This window comes from Strongylocentrotus purpuratus, unplaced genomic scaffold, assembly GCF_000002235.5.
Source record: "Strongylocentrotus purpuratus isolate Spur 01 unplaced genomic scaffold, Spur_5.0 spur5_scaffold_16, whole genome shotgun sequence".
Lineage (NCBI taxonomy): Eukaryota > Metazoa > Echinodermata > Echinoidea > Camarodonta > Strongylocentrotidae > Strongylocentrotus > Strongylocentrotus purpuratus.
In genome coordinates this window covers 590844-610431 of record NW_022145601.1, presented here as the reverse complement: position 1 = coordinate 610431, position 19588 = coordinate 590844, and the positions used below count along the sequence as shown (strand labels likewise).

Sequence of the window (19588 nt, the reverse complement as noted above, 5' to 3'; positions counted from 1 at the left end):
CTCTTATTCATCTCAGCTCCTTGACTGACAAGACTTTTGGTGATATCAAGATGGCCCGTATAAGCAGCAATGTGTAATGCTGTCTCACCTCGACCATTTGTCTTATTCACCTCAGCTCCTTGACTGATGAGATATTTGATGATATCAACGTGACCCTGATGAGCAGCAACGTGTAATGCTGTCTTACCGTCATTATCTCCCTTATTCACCTCAGCTCCCTGACTGATGAGATATTTGGTGATATGAAGATAACCCTTGAGAGCAGCAACGATTAATGCTGTCATACCGTCATTTTCTCCCTTATTCATCTCAGCTCCTTGACCGATGAGATTTTTGGTGATATCAAGATGGCCCGTATAAGCAGCAACGTGTAATGCTGTCGCACCTCGGCTATTTGTCTTATTCACCTTAGCACCTTGACTGATGAGATATTTGGTGATATCAAGATGACCCTCCTGAGCAGCAAAGTGTAAAGCTGTCCTATCCCCATTATCTCCTTTATTCATCTCAGCTCCTTGACTGATGAGATTTTTGGTAACATGAAGATGACCCTCCTGAGCAGCAATGTGTAATGCTGTTCTACCGTCATTATCTCCCTTATTCACCTCAGCTCCTTGACTGATGAGATATTTTGTGACATCAATATGACCCAAATAAGCAGAAAAGTGTAATGCTGTCTTACCGTCATAATCTTCCTTATTCCCCTCTGCTCCTTGACTGATGAGATATTGCGTGACATCACGATAACCCTCCTGATCAGCAAAGTGTAATGCTGTCATACCGTCATTATCTCCTTTATTTACCTCAGCTCCTTGACTGATGAGATATTTTGTGACATCAAGATGACCCTGCATAGCAGAAACGTGCAGTGCTGTCATACCGTCGTTATCTCCCTTATTCACCTCAGCTCCTTGACTGATGAGATATTTGGTGACATCAAGATGACCCTCTTGAGCAGAAGCGTGTAATGCTGTCATACCGTTAAGTTGTATATTATTCACCTCAGCTCCTTGACTGATGAGATATTTTGTGACATCAATATGACCCATATAAGCAGCACTGTGTAATGCTGTCTTACCGTCATTATCTTCCTTATTCCCCTCTGCTCCTTGACTGATGAGATATTTGGTGAGATCAAGATGACCCTTAAAAGCAGCAAAGTGTAATGCTGTCTTACCGGCATTATCTCCCTTATTCACCTCAGCTCCTTGACTGATAAGATATTTGGTGACATCAAGATGACCCTCTTGAGCAGAAGCGTGTAATGCTGTCATACCGTTAAGATGTATATTATTCCCCTCTGCTCCTTGACTGATGAGATATTTGGTGAGATCAAGATGACCCTTAAAAGCAGCAAAGTGTAATGCTGTCTTACCGGCATTATCTCCCTTATTCACCTCAGCTCCTTGACTGATAAGATATTTGGTGACATCAATATGACCCATATAAGCAGCACTGTGTAATGCTGTCATACCGTCATTATCTCCCTTATTCACCTCAGCTCCTTGACTGAAGAGATATTCTGCGACATCAAGACGACTCCTAAAGGCAGCATAGTGTAATGCTGTAGTACCGTCATTTCTCCCCTTATTCACCTCAGCTCCTTGACTGATGAGATATTTTATGACATCAAGATGACTCTCCTGAGCAGCAACGTGTAATGCTGTGTCACCGGCATTATCTCCCTTATTCCCCTCAGCTCCTTGGCTGATGAGATATTTGGTGACATCAATATGACCCATATAAGCAGCACTGTGTAATGCTGTCTTACCGTCATTATCTCCCTTATTCACCTCAGCTCCTTGACTGAAGAGATATTCTGCGACATCAAGACGACTCCTAAAGGCAGCATAGTGTAATGCTGTAATACCGTCATTTCTCCCCCTATTCACCTCAGCTCCTTGACTGATGAGATATTTTATGACATCAAGATGACTCTCCTGAGCAGCAACGTGTAATGCTGTGTCACCGGCATTATCTCCCTTATTCACCTCAGCTCCTCGACTGATGAGATATTTGGTGACATCAAGATGACCCTTCATAGTAGAAGCGTGTAATGCTGTCCTACCGCTAGTAGATCTTTTATTCACATCAACTCCTTGACTGATGAGATATTTGGTGACATCAAGATGACCCTGCATAGCAGAAACGTGTAGTGCTGTCATACCGTTATCATCTATGTTATTCACTTCAGCTCCTTTACTGATGAGATATTTGGTGACATCAAGATGACCCTGCATAGTAGAAGCGTGTAGTGCTGTCATACCGTTATCATCTATGTTATTCACTTCAGCTCCTTGACTGATGAGATATTTGATGACATCAAGATGACCCTGCATAGTAGAAGCGTGTAGTGATGTCCTACCGCCATTATCTCTCTCATTCACCTCAGCTCCTTGACTGATAAGATATTTGGTGACATCAAAATGACCCTGCATAGTAGAAGCGTGTAGTGCTGTCATACCGCCATTATCTCTCTCATTCACCGCAGCTCCTCGACTGATGAGATATTTGGTGACATCAAGATGACCCTGCAAAGTTGAAGCGTGTAGTGCTGTCCTACCGTTATTAGTTCTTTTATTCACCTCAGCTCCTTGACTGATGAGATATTTGGTGACATCAAGATGACCCTGCATAGCAGAAATGTGAAGTGCTGTCATACCGTTATCCTCTATGTCATTCACTTCAGCTCCTTGACTGATAAGATATTTGGTGACATCAAGATGACCCTGCATAGTAGAAGTGTGTAGTGCTGTCATACCATCATTTTCTCCCTTATTCACCTCAGCTCCTTGACTGATGAGATATTTGGTGACATCCAAATGACCCTCCTGAGCAATAATGTGTAATGCTGTCTTACCGCGATCATTTCTCTTATTCATCTCAGCTCCTTGACTGACAAGACTTTTGGTGATATCAAGATTGCCCGTATAAGCAGCAATGTGTAATGCTGTCTCACCTCGACCATTTGTCTTATTCACCTCAGCTCCTTGACTGATGAGATATTTGGTGACATCAATATGACCCATATAAGCAGCACTGTGTAATGCTGTCATACCGTCATTATCTCCCTTATTCACCTCAGCTCCTTGACTGATGAGATATTCTGTGACATCAAGATGACCCTCCTGAGCAGCAAAGTGTAATGCTGTGTCACCGGCATTATCTCCCTTATTCCCCTCAGCTCCTTGGCTGATGAGATATTTGGTGACATCAAGGTGACCCTCCCTTGCAGCACTGTGTAATGCTCTCCTACCGCTATTAGATCTTTTATTCACATCAACTCCTTGACTGATGAGATATTTGGTGACATCAAGATGACCCTGCATAGCAGAAGCGTGTAGTGCTGTCCTACCGTCATTATCTCTCTCATTCACCTCAGCTCCTCGACTGATGAGATATTTGGTGACATCAAGATGACCCTGCTTAGTAGAAGCGTGTAGTGCTGTCATACCGTTATCATCTATGTTATTCACTTTAGCTCCTTGACTGATGAGATATATGGTGACATCAAGATGACCCTTCATAGTAGAAGCGTGTAGTGCTGTCCTACCGTTATTAGCTCTTTTATTCACCTCAGCTCCTTGACTGATGAGATATTTGGTGACATCAAGATGACCCTGCATAGTAGAAGCGTGTAGTGCTGTCATACCGCCATTATCTCCCTCATTCACCTCAGCTCCTCGACTGATGAGATATTTGGTGACATCAAGATGACCACTGAGGACAGCACTATTTAATGATGTCATACCGTCATTTGCATCATTTTTCACCTCAGCTCCTTGACTGATGAGATATTTGGTGACATCAAGATGACCCTGTATAGCAGAAACGTGCATTGCTGTCATACCGTCGTTATCTCCCTTATTCACCTCAGCTCCTTGACTGATGAGATATTTGGTGACATCAAGATGACCCTGCATAGCAGAAACGTGCAGTGCTGTCATACCGTCGTTATCTCCCTTATTCACCTCAGCTCCTTGACTGATGAGATATTTGGTGACATCAAGATGACCCTCTTGAGCAGAAGCGTGTAGTGCTGTCATACCGTTATGTTGTATATTATTCACTTCAGCTCCTTGACTGATGAGATATTTGGTGACATCAAGATGGCCCTGCATAGCAGGAGCGTGTAGTGCTGTCATACCGTTATTAGCTCTTTTATTCACCTCAGCTCCTTGACTGATCAGATATTTGGTGACATCAAGATGACCCTCCAGAGCAGAAGCGTGTAGTGCTGTCCAACCGTCATTATCTCTCTCATTCACCCCAGCTCCTTGACTGATGAGATATTTGGTGACATCAAGATGACCCTGCATAGCAGAAGCGTGTAGTGCTGTCATACCGTTATCATGTATATTATTCACCTCAGCTCCTTGACTGATCAGATATTTGGTGACATCAAGATGACCCTCCAGAGCAGAAGCGTGTAGTGCTGTCCAACCGTCATTATCTCTCTCATTCACCCCAGCTCCTTGACTTGTGAGTTTTTTTGTGTCATCAAGATCACCTTGCCTTGCTGCAATGTGTAAAGGAGTAGTGCCAGTATTGCCCTGGTTCCCTTTTGTATACTGCGGAATAGCCGTCCTTGTCTCCTGTATCCATGTTAGCTCCATGATTGAGTATAACTTTCGTTGCTTTCAGACGTCCGAATGATGCAGCGAGATGTCAGGTTACTTGTCCATCTGTAGTCGCCTTCTCCGCATCAGATACATGATTTATGAGATTTTCATCGACCGTCTCCTGGCCATACTGGAACGCTCTACTCGAATGGTTACGATTAAGATTCGGAATCCTTTGTTGCAGATAAACCAGTTGCATTCTGCACGTTACTAGCGTAAGCATACACCACACTTGGGTTTTCTTTCTCGCAATGTACAGTTGTTATTTTTGTCGTTGGTTCCAAAGTTCCAAAGTCCTGTGCAATGAACTAAATCATAGTTCAAATATTTGTTATTCCTATTCCACTGTTAGACTTCTCTATTTTCTCCTGGGGGGGGGGGGGGGGGGGGAGGGGGGAGGGCAATCATATAAAGCTAGTGCATTATTGACCGCTCCTTCTTCCCTTTCTCTCTAAAAATAAAGGGTGGAAACGTGTGTTATGTTCGTCTCTTCAAGGAGACATACATTTAGACTACGTAGAACATTTTCCAGGAGGGAAATCGTCCTGCACAAAGTCCATGTTTTACATGTTTTTATAACACAACTCGTATATGTCGTTTCTTTATAGAGTTTCGGGATAATTTTGTGTGTATGTGGACACGCTGTTAGAAGCATAAATTTGCCCCCATTGACGTATCTTACTACACAATAATTAAAATATTAACGCTGAGTGGAGGACGCTGATTCCTATCCTAATTAATAGTTGAATTACCCATGAAAGAAATAAATACTAACTCTGATTATGGTACTGGTTATGATTATGATAATGCGGTAAAGGTGAGGAAAAAAATCCGATTGTAGAGTACATGGAGAGTGCATGTCTTACCAAATACATTTTTACAAAGTCTTCTTTATGGAAGTCCTGGTTGAAAAGAAGTCAACGTGGTGTTGTGGCCTTGGGTAAGACATACAGCCTAGGTTGCCTGGAAAGCTTCTCTTTGAACGTTAATCAGCTTCTTTGGACTCAGGTAGACATGAATTTGTTAATAATGTATCAATATTTACCACGATTCATAGTTACACATTGAATGGAGAAAGCAAGGTAACGTATATAATATCAATCCAAGAAGATACCAAAACACCCCCCCCCCCGCCTCCGACGAAAGGGGAGAACATGTGTATTATATCATTATAAATAGATATATGCATCAAGGTGGCCTTGGAACAGCATAATTCAATTCGGTTTAAATTTCATATGAGATTACACTGAGGTAATAATGGCATTGCCTCGATTACAAATTTAAATGCATACAATACAGACAATTAATATAATAGACAAGTTCGTATATTAATAAACACATTTCCCCCCATTGCCAACTATTGCCTTAGCCAGCTCCTTCTACTTCAATGGTCATATAGGTTGAATACATTCATTTGGGAAAGCTCTGTGATAAACACTGCTAAGTATTGTAATAAATAAGGATTTTTACAAGAACTTTAGAATTTCGACCTGTTAAAAACGACACACGTCAAATACAAATGATAGCTGCTTACGACCTTCTGGACTTGATTATTTCCTGCTTACATGACGTATTTTGCATTTCAGTAAAGGGTTACTGTACTTTATCATCTATGATGCCAGTATTAAAGGAACATAATTATGTACATTGTTTGGAAGGAGACAAAACACAATTCAAGTCTATTGTAGATCAATTGAGTTTTTTTGCATGATCGGATCTGATTTCATGCACATTTTTGTGATGACAACTTATACTTTGCCATTAAAGCACTGTTGTTCAGACCCTGCAAGTGAATCCCATTCATTATTCTGCCTGGTATTCTTTGTTAAATTATCTTAGGTTTCCCTTTTGATTACGTGGCACCTGTTCTTGGCATCGCTTCAAATACTGAAGGGCGCACCATTGTCCATGTGTACCCTACATGAACTATATCGCCTTTGTTATCCAGTTTGTGACAAAATATAATTCAGTAAGTAAAAGAGACTTTTCATGGCTTATCTCTTTGCAGCTAGCCAACAAAAGTATTGAACTCTATCATTTTGAGGAAAAAAATGTCAATGAAATTTACAGAGGGGTAAATCGAACACCGGAAGGTGTTACTTTCTACATGTTCAACCAAAGGCATAGATAACATTAGAAATAAGAACATTTGAGCGATAAAAAGCTGAACTTGTAAAAGAGATTTTTACAATGTCTGGCTATGGTACGATACGTATAACATTCTGGGTTTTTTATCCAACGTGACCCCGTTCAAGAATTAGGAAGAAAACAATCCTACCCATACCACCAACCTACCACCATTTTACATCTTCCACTCCACCGCTACGACGTACGATCTACTGCCACTTTATCTCTACTGCTACCCTACCTCTACTACCACCCTACTTATACTCCCACTTTACCCCTTCTACCACCCTACCCAAGTGGCGGATCCAGGGGGGGGGGGCCGGAGGGCCCGCCCCCTGGCTGGATGAGTCGTTGCGAAATTTTCGGCCTGATTTAAAAAACGTTAACCAAACCCCCCCCCCCCCCCCCCCCCCCCTTGACAAAATCCTGCGTACGCCACTGACCACCAGAATATTCTGATTTTTTTTCTTTTCAATTTAATTAATTTACCAATAGCAATACAGCAATACATTTTATACAATGATGTTAACATAATTATATAAGAAGAGAAACTAGTAGTAGTAGTAGCTGTCTGTCGCGAAGCGACAAAGACCGCCTTCATTTTCACTTTACAGCTGCTCTCCATACAGCTCGCTGGCCTGCAGCAGTTGTCCAAGTCTTGGTTTCAATTTGCCTCCGCTTAAGGTTCCTCTTGATCGTGTCCTTGTAGCGAAGCCGTGGACGACCAATCCCTCTTTCGCCAGCGGGTAGTTGCGAGAATAGTACTTGCTTTGGTAACCTCTCAGAGGGCATCCTGATGACATGGCCTGTCCATCGTAGGTTCTTCCTGATGAGCAGGTCCTCCATAGAAGGAAGGTTTGCTCGCTCTAGTACCTCTTTGTTGGTCACCTTGTCCTTCCAACTGATTCTCATGATTGCTCGAAGGTGTCTCATCATGAACGCGTGAAGTTTCTTTACTTGACTTGTGTAGAGAGTCCAGCTTTCCGCACCGTATAAGAGAGTGGATAGGACGATAGCCCTGTAGATTTTGCACTTCACTCTTGTTGAGACATGATGGTTGTTCCATAGCCTGGTTCGCAGTCTTCCAAATGCACTGCTGGCCTTTGACATTCTTTTCACCAGCTCAGAGTCGATGCGTCCGTCTTTGGATATAGTGCTGCCGAGGTAAGTGAAGTCATCTACCTGGTTTAGGGCTGTCCCATCCACTAGGATCTCCTCCTCCTCTCGGTGGTCTGTACCTGGTTGGAATAGTACTTCAGTCTTTTTGATGTTTATTTGTAGACCGAACTTCTTTGATGCTGATGAGAGGCTTAGTGGGTGTGGTATTTCTTCTTCTCGAGTCACTACGTCACAACGTTCACTCCTAATTAGATTGTCCCAATCCAGTTTTGAATGCATTGCATCTGTAGTGAGTGTGGTGTACTGGGATATTAAAGGGCAAGTCCACTCCAAAATAATTTACTTTCAATAGAAGCAGAAAAATCAGACAAACCAATCAAAAAAAGTTTGACCAAATCGGATAACTAATAAGAAAGTTATTAATTTTTAATGACACGAAAAACTTTAAAAATCGCAAGACAAATTGGTAACTCACTCATGAGTCTCTTCATGTCCTCACTATCCACTAATTATTTTCTTTATACAGTGTATCGATAATATAAATTCCCTATTTTTCCCATTAGAATTTTATTTCTTCACACCAGCATCCAAGTTAATGATAGTAATATGCTTTTGTGTGGATGCACTAATATAGAGTAATTTTTTTCCAGTTAAATCATGAAAAAAGTGAGTTTTTATGAACTATTTATATAAACTGACGCTTCGTTGAATAGAATGTTAATCTTTCAACTCATGAAAATATTCGCACTATTGAACTCATAACCATTCATTATTTGTATAATATACAATATTCAGAAAATAGTATCAATTCTTTAAAGTTTATAAAATATTTTGTGAAATGTCTTGCACGTAATGATTATTATACAAATCATATAACCTAGGCAAGGCATGGGGATATCAAGTTTTGGGGGATAAAAAGATAACTTAGGATTAAACTAAATAGTGAGGACATGACGTCACAAACTGATAACCAAATTTGTGTAGCGATTTACATTGTTCCATAGTTTTACATGCTTTTTCAAAAGATCATAATTATTAAACTTTCTTATTAGTTATCCGATTTTGGTCAAACTTTTTTTTGAATGGTTTCTTGTGATTGTTTCTGCTTCTATTGAAAGTAATTTATTTTGGAGTGGACTTGTACTTTAAGCTGACCACATTAAATAGCATAGGAGAAGTAGTGACTGGTATTAGAGGGCAATGTCCTCTCAAACTAGTCTTTTAGTAAAACAGTAAGTGAAGTGAGAAATGAAGGAGGAAAATACTACGACGTCATTTGGCAATTCAGACATTAATCCACATTTGCCACTCACCACCTACGTGTAACTGGGTATCCGGCACTTGCTGGGGGTAACGATAAATTTAGGGGCCTCAGGAAGAACATCATTGATGCTGATGAAGCTGCCCTGTGTTAACAAAATTATCATTATTATTACTTACATAATTTTAAGTACGTAATGATCGTCTAGGAGACCATAATAAATCCCGGGACAATGCATGCCCTTTTTACCATTAAAAACAATATACAAAAATTACAAGAATAACAACAACAGCAACAACAAAACAACGATGAATCAGCAGTCATGGGTTAAAACGTCAAAGAATAAGTGCTTTTATAATCAATATCATTTACAAATCACAAAATAATTTTTGAATTTATGTACGATGTAACTTACTTGAAATATAAATCTATGGAAAAGTGAAGTTATAGAGGCTCAAAATATAAGGGGAAACTGACCATTTACCTCCACACTTTATCTCCCCCGTTTTCCGTCTCTTTCATTCACTTTTCACAAAGTACGATAGCATTCCATAAGTTATATAGACAGTCTTCGTTTTACTTTCTGTTTCAATGAGAAAACATTCTACAAACGATTAAACTACATAGAATACGATCGCAACTGTTTTCGAAAACTCAACCTAGGGCATTGTGAATACTGAGGCTTGTGCGTCACCTATTGAACCGTGCGAACATGACAATGAAGTATTACGTAACCCCAACATGATTTCTATGGGATTTATAACAGGTATTGAAATCGCCCTTGAGTTGATTTTTCAAAAATAGTCGCGATCGTGTAAAAGGTGAGTAAAAGTAACATAAATCACAAAAAAAGGAGACATTTCATTACTAACATATTATTATCCGCCAGTTGAAGAGGACACGATACATATAATAAATTAATGAAGTTTTGGACTGAAGTGACATCTAAATAGAGCTTGTATTATACGTCAGCTCCATTTGTCCATTTAAATTGTTGCTCGATTTACAAGCGTTACAATAGTTAAGAGTAACGCGAGCATCATTCTTCTATATCAGATCACGATAATCTGCAACATTTTAAGCGACCTATTTTCTTCCTTGAACTGCTCCCTGTAATAAGATGTAGAATGTGATAACAAAATTTGGAAGATCTTCGAAGTATGGATAGGTTCGTTTATTATTAAAAGCATCGCGTCTACTCTTTGAGATATATATATTGACAATAGATAAAAGTGAATATATTTAAAAACTTTATTAATCAATTTTATGAGTTACAGAGATTGACCAATAACGTTCCTAGAAGATATCAACGTTATTTAGCAAGAACAATTCATATTCCCACAATCATTTCATAAAAAGAGGAAAGAAAAAAGATATTTCAACTTAAAACATTATCTCTTTTTTATAAGGGGTACAGCTAAACTTGAGATGTGCTGATTGAGTTATATTTCGATAAAAAAAAGCGCTTAAAATGCAGTAGACTGTATATGTGAACCATAAAATGTCAAGTAACAATGACTGCCCGCAATCACATTAACTGAAAACTTCGATTCATAACTTTAGACAACTATGACCAACTATGACTATGGTTGACCAGCTCGATTTTAACATATGTTTTCGTTTCATTATTTAGCTTTTAGTAATTTTGTACCTTAACCATTTGGCAGATATCACTTATCACCTTGGATTTTGAGTGTAGGTTCCTTTTGATTCTCTGAGAATCCATGTTTCCTTATTACCGTACCTCATGACTGTAACTTTAAAGGATTTTCTTCCATTTTCATTCTCTTACTACAGCACATGTCATGTAGGGAACAGGGTTCCTTGATACACCCAATACTCCTTCAAAAGAAAGAGGTGGTGAGTTGTCAGGTTTCTTGAAGGTGAATCGTTGAAGGAGGCTTGTAAAACCTAAGAATGTCTCCATCCGGGCTAGCTGCTCTCCAGGACAGGCACGGCGACCTGGGAATAATTGTATGAATGCACAATGAAAGAGAGGGAGAGGAAGTAGGAGGGAGAGAGAGGGAGAAAAAGAGAGGAGGAAGTAGGAGGTAGATAGAGAGGGAGAAAAAGAGAGAGAGAGATAGAGAGAGAGAGATAGAGAGAGAGAGAGAGAGAGAGAGAGAGGGGGGGGGGCGGGCGGCGTGGGGATGATCGACGGAGAAGGAGAAAGAAATGGATTTATAATCAACCCTCTCATTATCTCCAATATACAATGTACATCCCTTCTTGTTTCTTCACTACTCAAAAAACTCTCTCCATTTCTTGCACTCAGAAGTTTCAGCCATTATGTTCGTAATTTTCTCATTTTTATATCAAACTGGGCTCAATTTTACATTATCAAAAGTTTGATGAAGCAGGTTATATTGGTCTTTTGTCCGTAAGGATAAATGATGTGTTTCTTAATATTCATCACATGGCGAATAACTGCTAATAAACTTGTCTTACCACTGCTGAAAAAGATGAGTTCATCTCTCTTGATAAGCTCTCCATCTGCGGTCAGAAACCTTTCAGGATTGAAGGCCCCGGAGTCTTTCCAAAGCTCTTCGCTGTTCAGCACCTCAGAAATGTTGGAAACAATGACGGCGCCCTTCGGAATGGTGTAGCCTCGTATGGTGGTATCCGCAGCAGCCACGTGGGGCACACCTAGTGGGACAACCACACCCTTCCGTTGGACCTTGGAAAGTACGATTCAGGATATAAAAACATAAATAAAACTCTGATAAACAAAACAATAAATTCATTTTTGTTTACTTTAAGGAATTCAAGATTGTTTTAAAGGAGGGGACATGTGCCAATTGTGTCTCTTAGACAAATTAAATCCACCGCGGTGGAAATACCTGTCGCTATGCCCCCACACGCCTCCCGTGTCTCTCCTCCCTATGTTCACCTAATATGAACATCTTAGATATCACGTTCTCTTTAAGTTGATAACATGTTGTTGTTGTTGTTGTTGTTGTTGTTGTTGTTGTTGTTTTTTTTGGGGGGGGGGGGTTATTGTGATACATATCAAGGAATAGTTTTAATGGCAGCCGCATTCTTCTAGGAAGAGGGGGATCCGGTTTTCTCCAGTGGGTGGGGATCCCCTCCCCTTCTTTTAGCCCTCTAATTTGAAACAGAATAACTGAAGATCTACCTCTAAGATAACGGCATTGGTGTAGGGAAGATCTTTGATATCATCCAGCCTTGGGATTCGTTCTCTGCCAACCACGTGATCAAGTTCATCTTGAACACGTGACTGAATCCGTGGGTAGGCCATCATGTAGAGGATGCACCACTTTAGAGTAGTAGCCGTCGTGTCAGACCCAGCGAGAAAGAGATCGGCGATACAACCGGTTAAATTGAGTTTGTTGAATGAAGAAACTGTGTCCTGAAAGCAGCCGAAAGCAGAAAGAATTGCCTTTAATAACGTTTTGGTAATAGGGCCGCCTTAAGAGTGCATACAACGTTCTGGTATTTGTTTAATTGTGATACGTGTCACTAACAGAATACTAACAGGTGATATTTGTAGCGCCTCAGAGCGTTGCCGATATCAATACACTGTGGTTCACATTTGTCATACCAGGGTATCACCTCCCTGGTCATACTTTGTATTTAGTTCTTCTGATTTTGTGAAAGTATCCACTGTGAATAATGACATAACATGTTGGATGCAGAAACAATTTAATAATATGGACTTCGTGAACAAACTGTGGTTGTCCCATGATTTATACATACTTCTTTGAAACCTGTTTGTCCTACGTCCCATTAGAAAGTTGAGGGCGGGAGTAAGTTTTAGGGTTAAGGTGAATTTTAAGGTTAGGTTTAGTATTACTATTAGGATTGGACCGAGGAAAAGCAGAACAAATAGAACGTATAGGAACCATAAATCGTATGACCACTGGAACAAAGAATTGTAGAATGTAAACGCATCTATCTTAGAGGCTGTTCACACCGGCAGAGATAGCGCGGTCTAGCGCGCGCTATCTCTGCGGTGTGGAAGGTACAACGTCGTTTCGGTCCGCCCAACAGCGAGCCACGGCGAGCCAAAACGGCGTGCCAGCACTGGAGCACCTCTTGGGGGTGGTCCACGAGAGATAGCGCGGCCTAGCGCGCGATAGAGCGCGCGCTAGACCGCGCTATCTCTGCCGGTGTGAACAGCCTCTTAGTTGCTTTCACTCACCTTGGTTTCATCCAACTTATTGAGGTACTGGTCGATGAAATCCCTCTGATTTTCTGGATCCCAATTCTTTTCATGAGACTCAATCTGAGACTGGATGAAGGCGTTCAAGCTCCGAATTGTGTTTGTCATGAGCTTCATTTTACCAAACGGAATCTTGGAAATACCAGGAATGGGAAGAAACAAAAACGATCCGCCCCCTCCCGACAATTTTACGTTCAAGTTCACGAGATGCAAAATCTATATAAAGAGAAAAAAGAATGATGTCTTAGGCTATTTAAGAATGATGTGTGTGACAATAAGGAAAGCAAAACTCTTACTATCGTGTATAACGAGTTGGGGGAACCTGGTGGTCGTAGGATACATGTATTATAGTTGTTCCTTCCCAGGTTTGGAGACAGAAGAGCGTTAATTCATATTAACTTACACAGAGTTAACGCCCTTCTGGCTCCAAACAGACGAGATGTAAATAATGAACATGATGAATACAATATGGAATAACGCCATCTCTCGGAAGGGGGGGGGGGGTAGTGAGCACTCATTTTTTTTTTTTTGCTCAACGGGGAAGGGAACAGTGTTTTTTTTTCTTCTCAACATCCACCGCCCCCTTGAGCGCCAGGAGAGGGGGCCGCCCCCCCCCCCCTGGATCCACCACTGCGTGAGAGAAAGAGAGAGAGAGAGAGAGAGAGAGAGAGAATATGGGCGACATAAGGGCTGCCTTAAAATCAGTTTGACTAAAATTTATCATCTTTAATATGAATTCACAAACTGTCATTCAAGTACTGATGTGACAATCCACAGGAATTATCAGTGAAAGTCAGGATGATACATATTCAGCTTACTTTCTTGAATGCGTCGTCGTCGTATGTGTACTGTGTTCCGAAGATGATAGAGCAAATGATGTTGGAAACGGCTTGCATAAAGAGAGTGCTGGGGTCAAAAGGAGAACTTTTCTTTTCTTTGATGACTGAAGAAAGCTGGATCATCTCGGCTGATACGGTATCCTCATAGCTCTTCTTACCAACACCAAGACTCCGGAATACAGAGTGGGTGAACTTTCGCTGCTCCTTCCAGACTTCTCCGTTAGAAAAACCAATTCCTTTGGAAGATATCAAACATGGAGTTTAACATGATGATAGGATTGTCATGGTTATATATATTATAATTTAATCTGACTAATAAAATAAAATCACACAAGATGAGTAGTGGATTAGTGACGGGGCTTTAAAATATGTTAGATCCCTTGATGATGTTCTTTTATTTTATTTTTTTTCCCTTTCATCGAGAAGACGATTTCGTTTCGACATTTACTGAAAGGAGTTAAGGTGATTATTTTGATTTACTCGGATGGATCTCGGAAGTTCCTTTCGAGGTTTGGGAGTTCCTTTGATACTCAAAATTATTATACGAAGGGCTATCTTCCATTGCACAAGAGTTATCATATTTCTGGAAATAACTTGCCAATTTTATTCAATCCTTACCGCTGTTCTTTAATCCCATTATTTCTTGAAGTAGTCGGCTGCTGAGTCGGTCTTGGAGATCGGGATGACGAAATGCTTCGAAGATGACCGGGTAGGAGTTGAGGATGACGATCGGCTTCGGACCAACGTAGAATGATACGATCTCACCGTACTTCTTGGACCATGATGCGAAGAGAGCAAGAGGATCCGACCCACCCCTGCGATTAACAAGAAAATATTACACATTATATTTCGGCAACGGAGTCAAAATTTGATGATTACCTTGATGTTTACCTTGTGCTCCTGTTTAGTTATATGTCTTGCGGCCCATGGGATCGCTGATCTCCGAAATAGCGGAGGAAGAACAAGAAGAAGAAGAAGAAGAGGTAACAAGATACGATATAGGTATGGGAGATAGAAGAGGCAGTGAGAGAGAGAGAGAGAGGGGGAGAGATATTTAAATAGATAGATAGTTAGAGAGTAAGTGAGAGAGAGAGAGAGAGAGAGAGAGACCGTGTGTGTGTATGTGAGAGAGAAAGAGAGAGACAGAGACAGATGGGGAGATGGGAAAGGGTCTAGCGGTATCAAAAGGAGACGTATTGAATGAAAATTAAAGTAAGATAAAGATATAGGGAGAGAGAGAGGTCAAGAGAGAGAGAGAGAGGGGGGGGGTCGGGGCGGGAGAGATAAAGGATAGATTTTTAGGTACACAAGGGGGTTTATAGCTTTTAAAATACTGTAATGAGAAGCACGTACTTGAAGATTTGCCAGGCTACACCCAGGAGAGGTAGTCCAGTGGGCCCGGGTGGAAGGTTCTTGGGCCTGGTTATCAGATGTTTGACCAACCAAGCGGTGAGAAGACCAATTACTCCAGCAAGCAACCAATAGCCTGGTTCCGTCTCTGTGAACCCCATTATGGACATTGATGAATCTAAAGAACAAATATTTAATACTAAATGCTTTACTATTGATAAAGATCCTCATATATGGAGTACTATTCCAAAATATCCAAAGAATCAACCTTCTGTATATAGTTTTAAACGTTCCTTTCGATTGTTTTTTTTATTAAATTTGTACTCGGCAACTTGAGTATCATATTTGATTTATGAAGTATATATTCGTATATTTTTTTCCTTCTGTATTATGTTTTCCTAGTCCCTTTTACTGCTTCCACCTGCTTTCCTGTTCTTCTTAATGTGGTGTAAATTATGTACTTTCTTTAGGGGTCAACGTTCAACAAGGCTAAATGCTCTTTTATGTTGACCACCCATTCGACATAAATTTGCTTCTGAACTTATTTCCGTGTTAATTTTATTATATTCTTATTATCTGTAATGTTACCCTTCTACGTGTATTTATGTATTTACAATTTTTTTTTTTTTTTTTTTTTTTTTTTTTTTGGGGGGGGGGGGGGGGTAATACTCTGTATGTTTTGTATATGTCTTTTGTTATGAAGAATGGAATAAATACTATACCATACCATACCAAAGGTAAAATGTATAAAATACGATCTTCATTACTAGAAGCCTGTCTTGACGCACATGAAGTGTGAGTTGACCCCTTATAGTAACCACTTGATATTTACTAATATGAAATCCAGAACGTCCTTTTTCCTGTCGTTCAGAAGAGTCTATTACATTGTTTTCTTTGCTACTGTCAGACTACATACTTTCTTTCTACATGATGTCTGCACAAACTTTTTTGTTATTTTTTTCCGGGGAGGGTGCATGAGGGGTCTTGCATTCAATTTCCCACATGTGCCTCGCGTAAAATCATTTATAATCAACAATCTGTTTGTGGTGTGGGAGGGGGGGGGGGGCTGATGGGGGCTGAGCCCAAGCTTTTGGTGTTCAAGTCATTTACATAAATGTGTGAAGCTGAATGTGCACGGCAAATGGATTTAAACGACATATATTCCAGCGATTACTGATACGCTGACAATTAGGAATTTTAGTCGAATCGCAAATTTCAGCCTTAGAGCAAATATAACTTACCCTAAACCTTTGATTTAGAATTAAACCAATCCAAGTGTAAATCACACTGCGTCTTTGATGTAATATAGCCCGGAGTATATTTCAGATCAAGGAATTTAAACGCTTTTCCAGTATCTCAAAATGAAATGATAAATATGAAGCACATAATACCTCTTTCATCAATTTACCAAAATTAAAGGCCCACTGCACTACTTGTAGCTACTTGCGCCCTCTATACAACAAACAATGCCTAATCGGTGACCATTGGTCCCCCATGATCCTCTTTTTCTTATGTTAACTGAGAGCTGAGTTGATGGGAAAACCACCTGTCCAGTGACCTTGTAGGGCGGTCTAATCCGTCCTGTAAACTATGGCAGATAAGCTTTAAAGGCACACTGCCATACTTGTAGCTACTTGCTCCCTCTATATAGAAAACTTCCCCAATCGGTGCCTGTTGGTCCCCCATGATCCTCTTTTTCTTATGTTAAATGAGAGCTGAGTTAATGAGATAGCCACCTGTCACAGTGACCTCGATGGCTCGCTGTGTGGTCTAATCCCTTCTTGCCCAGTAGTGGTGACGGTCTTAAGCTAACTATGCTAATCAGTATTCTTGCATTTGGAGAAAGATAAATTTAAACTCCTTTGCATCTAAACAGTAACAAAACAAGTCGGAATATATTTAAATTTATTTAATATTTCTTCCTATCATTGTTACGAGCAATAACAACAAATGCGTACTTACGTTGTATTTAAGATTGATCCTGGATATAATATTCCCAATGATATCCTAGATCCTGGATAAATTCCTTTTACCCTGAAGAAAGCGTACTCTCAAATGAACGACAAGTTGAGAGTCAAAATCCACGTAGCAAGCTAGCAGACAATCGAAAGGTAAACAATTATAGGGAACATTGCCAAATCGAGAGGCTATATTTCCTTTACGATAATAGACCGATGACCGTTTGCCACTTGTTAAAGTCCAGTTTGCTCAGTACGAATAAGAAATTGTGCACTTTTTGCTGATAACTGGGATAACTGTTCACCCATTTTCTGAATATTGTTAATGTTGTTGTTGTTGTTTTGGCGGGGGTAGAGGGGGGTTGATTGGTATTTCTTCAGGGGGGGGGGGGCAAATCCAAATCCACTATTTCCCCTACAATAAGCTAGTAAGGAAAAACAAATAATATATATCGACAATGACGCAGCCATAGGAGGGGGGGGGGGGGGCACGTGCCCCCGAATCGAATGGCGACAAAAGAGAGAAAGTGAGAATCAGAGTGAGAAAGACCTAGATAGAAACATAGATATATATGCCTATGTAGAGAGCGAGGGAGAGAGAGAGAGATAGAGAGAGGGAGGAGGGGGAGATAGAGAGAGAGAGAGAGGGAAAGAAAGAGGGAGAGAGAGAGAGAGAGAGAGAGAGAGAGACGGAGAAGGGAATGGAGGGGGAGGAGAAAGACAATGAGACGCAATACCTTTCGCATATTCATCCAGTCAATTAATATTTCTAGTGCCCCTTATCAGTCATCAATGGCTGATCACACGCCATACCCATGTTGATCAACAAAAATGAGTATCAAACAGCACTAAAAATCTACAGGTACGTCAATACATGCTTCTGCAAGTCATTGCTGTATTCAGAGCGTACATCTGTGCATGGCTTTGTTTAAAATTCTTTCTCAAACTAGGTTGACATACCATGCGTGACATCTTTTGAAATGGTTCATAAACACGGTCTAGGATTGCGACCTCAAAAGTCAAATCAAATGGAAGTCAGGGTGAGGGGTTGTACTATATATTGGACTTTGGTCCAGAAACGTCTCTTAAAGAGCATTGCTGAAAAAAGCGAGGTTCAATTGTGACACCGCAATTCGAGATTTAAACGATCAAAAAGCAAGGGTAGATTTCCCTCTTTCCTTTTCCGAAAAGAACAACAATAGCAACGATACAGTCATTAAAAAGGATATTTAGGACATAAGGTATGCTTGGAGTACAATTTTTTCCATTTCCCCCCTAAGCTCATAGTTCTATAGGATGTTGAAAACTATGAGAGGATTAAATATGTTGGGTTGGGATTAGGAAGAAGATCGGGGTGTGCTTCCATAGTATGCCCAGAAAAAAAAGTGGACGTTGTGTGACCTAATAAGACTATTTGACTAATGTTTACATATACACATTTAATTTAGATTTATACAATTTTATCTGTGTATCCATATAAGATAATCCTCAGAACGGTCGTGAGATTGTGAGCTTCCAAAATGTAAGAATCGCTTTTAAAATCAGTAAATTGGTATAATCAGAAGGCCATGTTTGCTTGGGACAAGGTTACAATCATGAGTCTGCAAGATTTTATCGTTTGCAAATCAAATGTGAATGCCAATATTATATGCAAGAAGTCCTTTGAACTTGCATGTTATAGATATTGACGTTAGCGGTATTAATAATAATAATAATAATACAGCATTTATTATGCGCCATCGATCTAGTAAACTATTCTGAGGCGCAGAGGGATAGAATTAGAATGAGATACATCTATGAGAGAAATGAGAAGTGCATGGATAAACAATGTGTATGTGTTGGGGGGGGGGGGGCTACAGAGCGTGTGGATATACACAAAGTGATAGAAATGTGTGATATAAATTTATTTGAGAGAATTTAGCTAATACTCCTCTATTTTCCCCATTACTCTAATACAGTCTCTCTCTCTCTCCCCCTCCTCCCACTCTCTCTCTGTTATACTCTCCCTTAATTTCTTTCTTTCATGTCGGGTAAATCACGATCAGTTGGGCAAAAAGAATTTCCGTTTCGGTTTAACTTAATAAAATTTGGAGTGGACATAAGAGATTATTATTATTATTATTATTATT

General features: G+C 40.2%; 2 protein-coding genes across 3 annotated transcripts; both read right to left on the bottom strand.

Annotated features, from left to right (window-relative positions):
- Positions 1-7352: 7352 nt before the first annotated feature.
- Positions 7353-8147, bottom strand: LOC115924795. The gene has a single exon (XM_030987625.1). It carries the CDS (start codon positions 8145-8147, stop codon positions 7353-7355), a length of 795 nt encoding a protein of 264 aa, XP_030843485.1.
- Positions 8148-9452: 1305 nt separating this feature from the next.
- On the bottom strand, positions 9453-17549 carry LOC115918264 (cytochrome P450 2J6-like). Of its 2 annotated transcripts, XM_030986505.1 has the most exons (8): positions 17464-17549; positions 15505-15679; positions 14770-14966; positions 14131-14387; positions 13292-13528; positions 12266-12499; positions 11578-11806; positions 9453-11091 (listed from the first exon to the last, which is right to left on the bottom strand). In XM_030986505.1, exons 2-8 carry the CDS (start codon positions 15669-15671, stop codon positions 10910-10912), a joined length of 1503 nt encoding a protein of 500 aa, XP_030842365.1. In that variant the 5' UTR covers positions 15672-15679; positions 17464-17549; the 3' UTR covers positions 9453-10909. The 2 variants fall into 2 exon arrangements, with proteins under 2 accessions (XP_030842365.1, XP_030842367.1); XM_030986507.1 differs by lacking the exon at positions 17464-17549 and having other exon boundaries at positions 15505-15824.
- Between the last annotated feature and the right edge of the window lie 2039 nt (positions 17550-19588).

Excerpts from the sequence above, each read along its gene's own strand:
- LOC115918264 (XM_030986505.1), bottom strand. The coding sequence starts at position 15,671 with ATGTCCATAATGGGGTTCACAGAGACGGAACCAGGCTATTGGTTGCTT. Across the intron at positions 11,807-12,265 it reads CCAATGCCGTTATCTTAGAG|GTCCAACGGAAGGGTGTGGT; the intron begins GTAGATCTTCAG and ends GTACTTTCCAAG. Across the intron at positions 11,092-11,577 it reads ACTCATCTTTTTCAGCAGTG|GTCGCCGTGCCTGTCCTGGA; the intron begins GTAAGACAAGTT and ends AATTATTCCCAG.
- LOC115924795 (XM_030987625.1), bottom strand. The coding sequence starts at position 8,147 with ATGCATTCAAAACTGGATTGGGACAATCTAATTAGGAGTGAACGTTGT.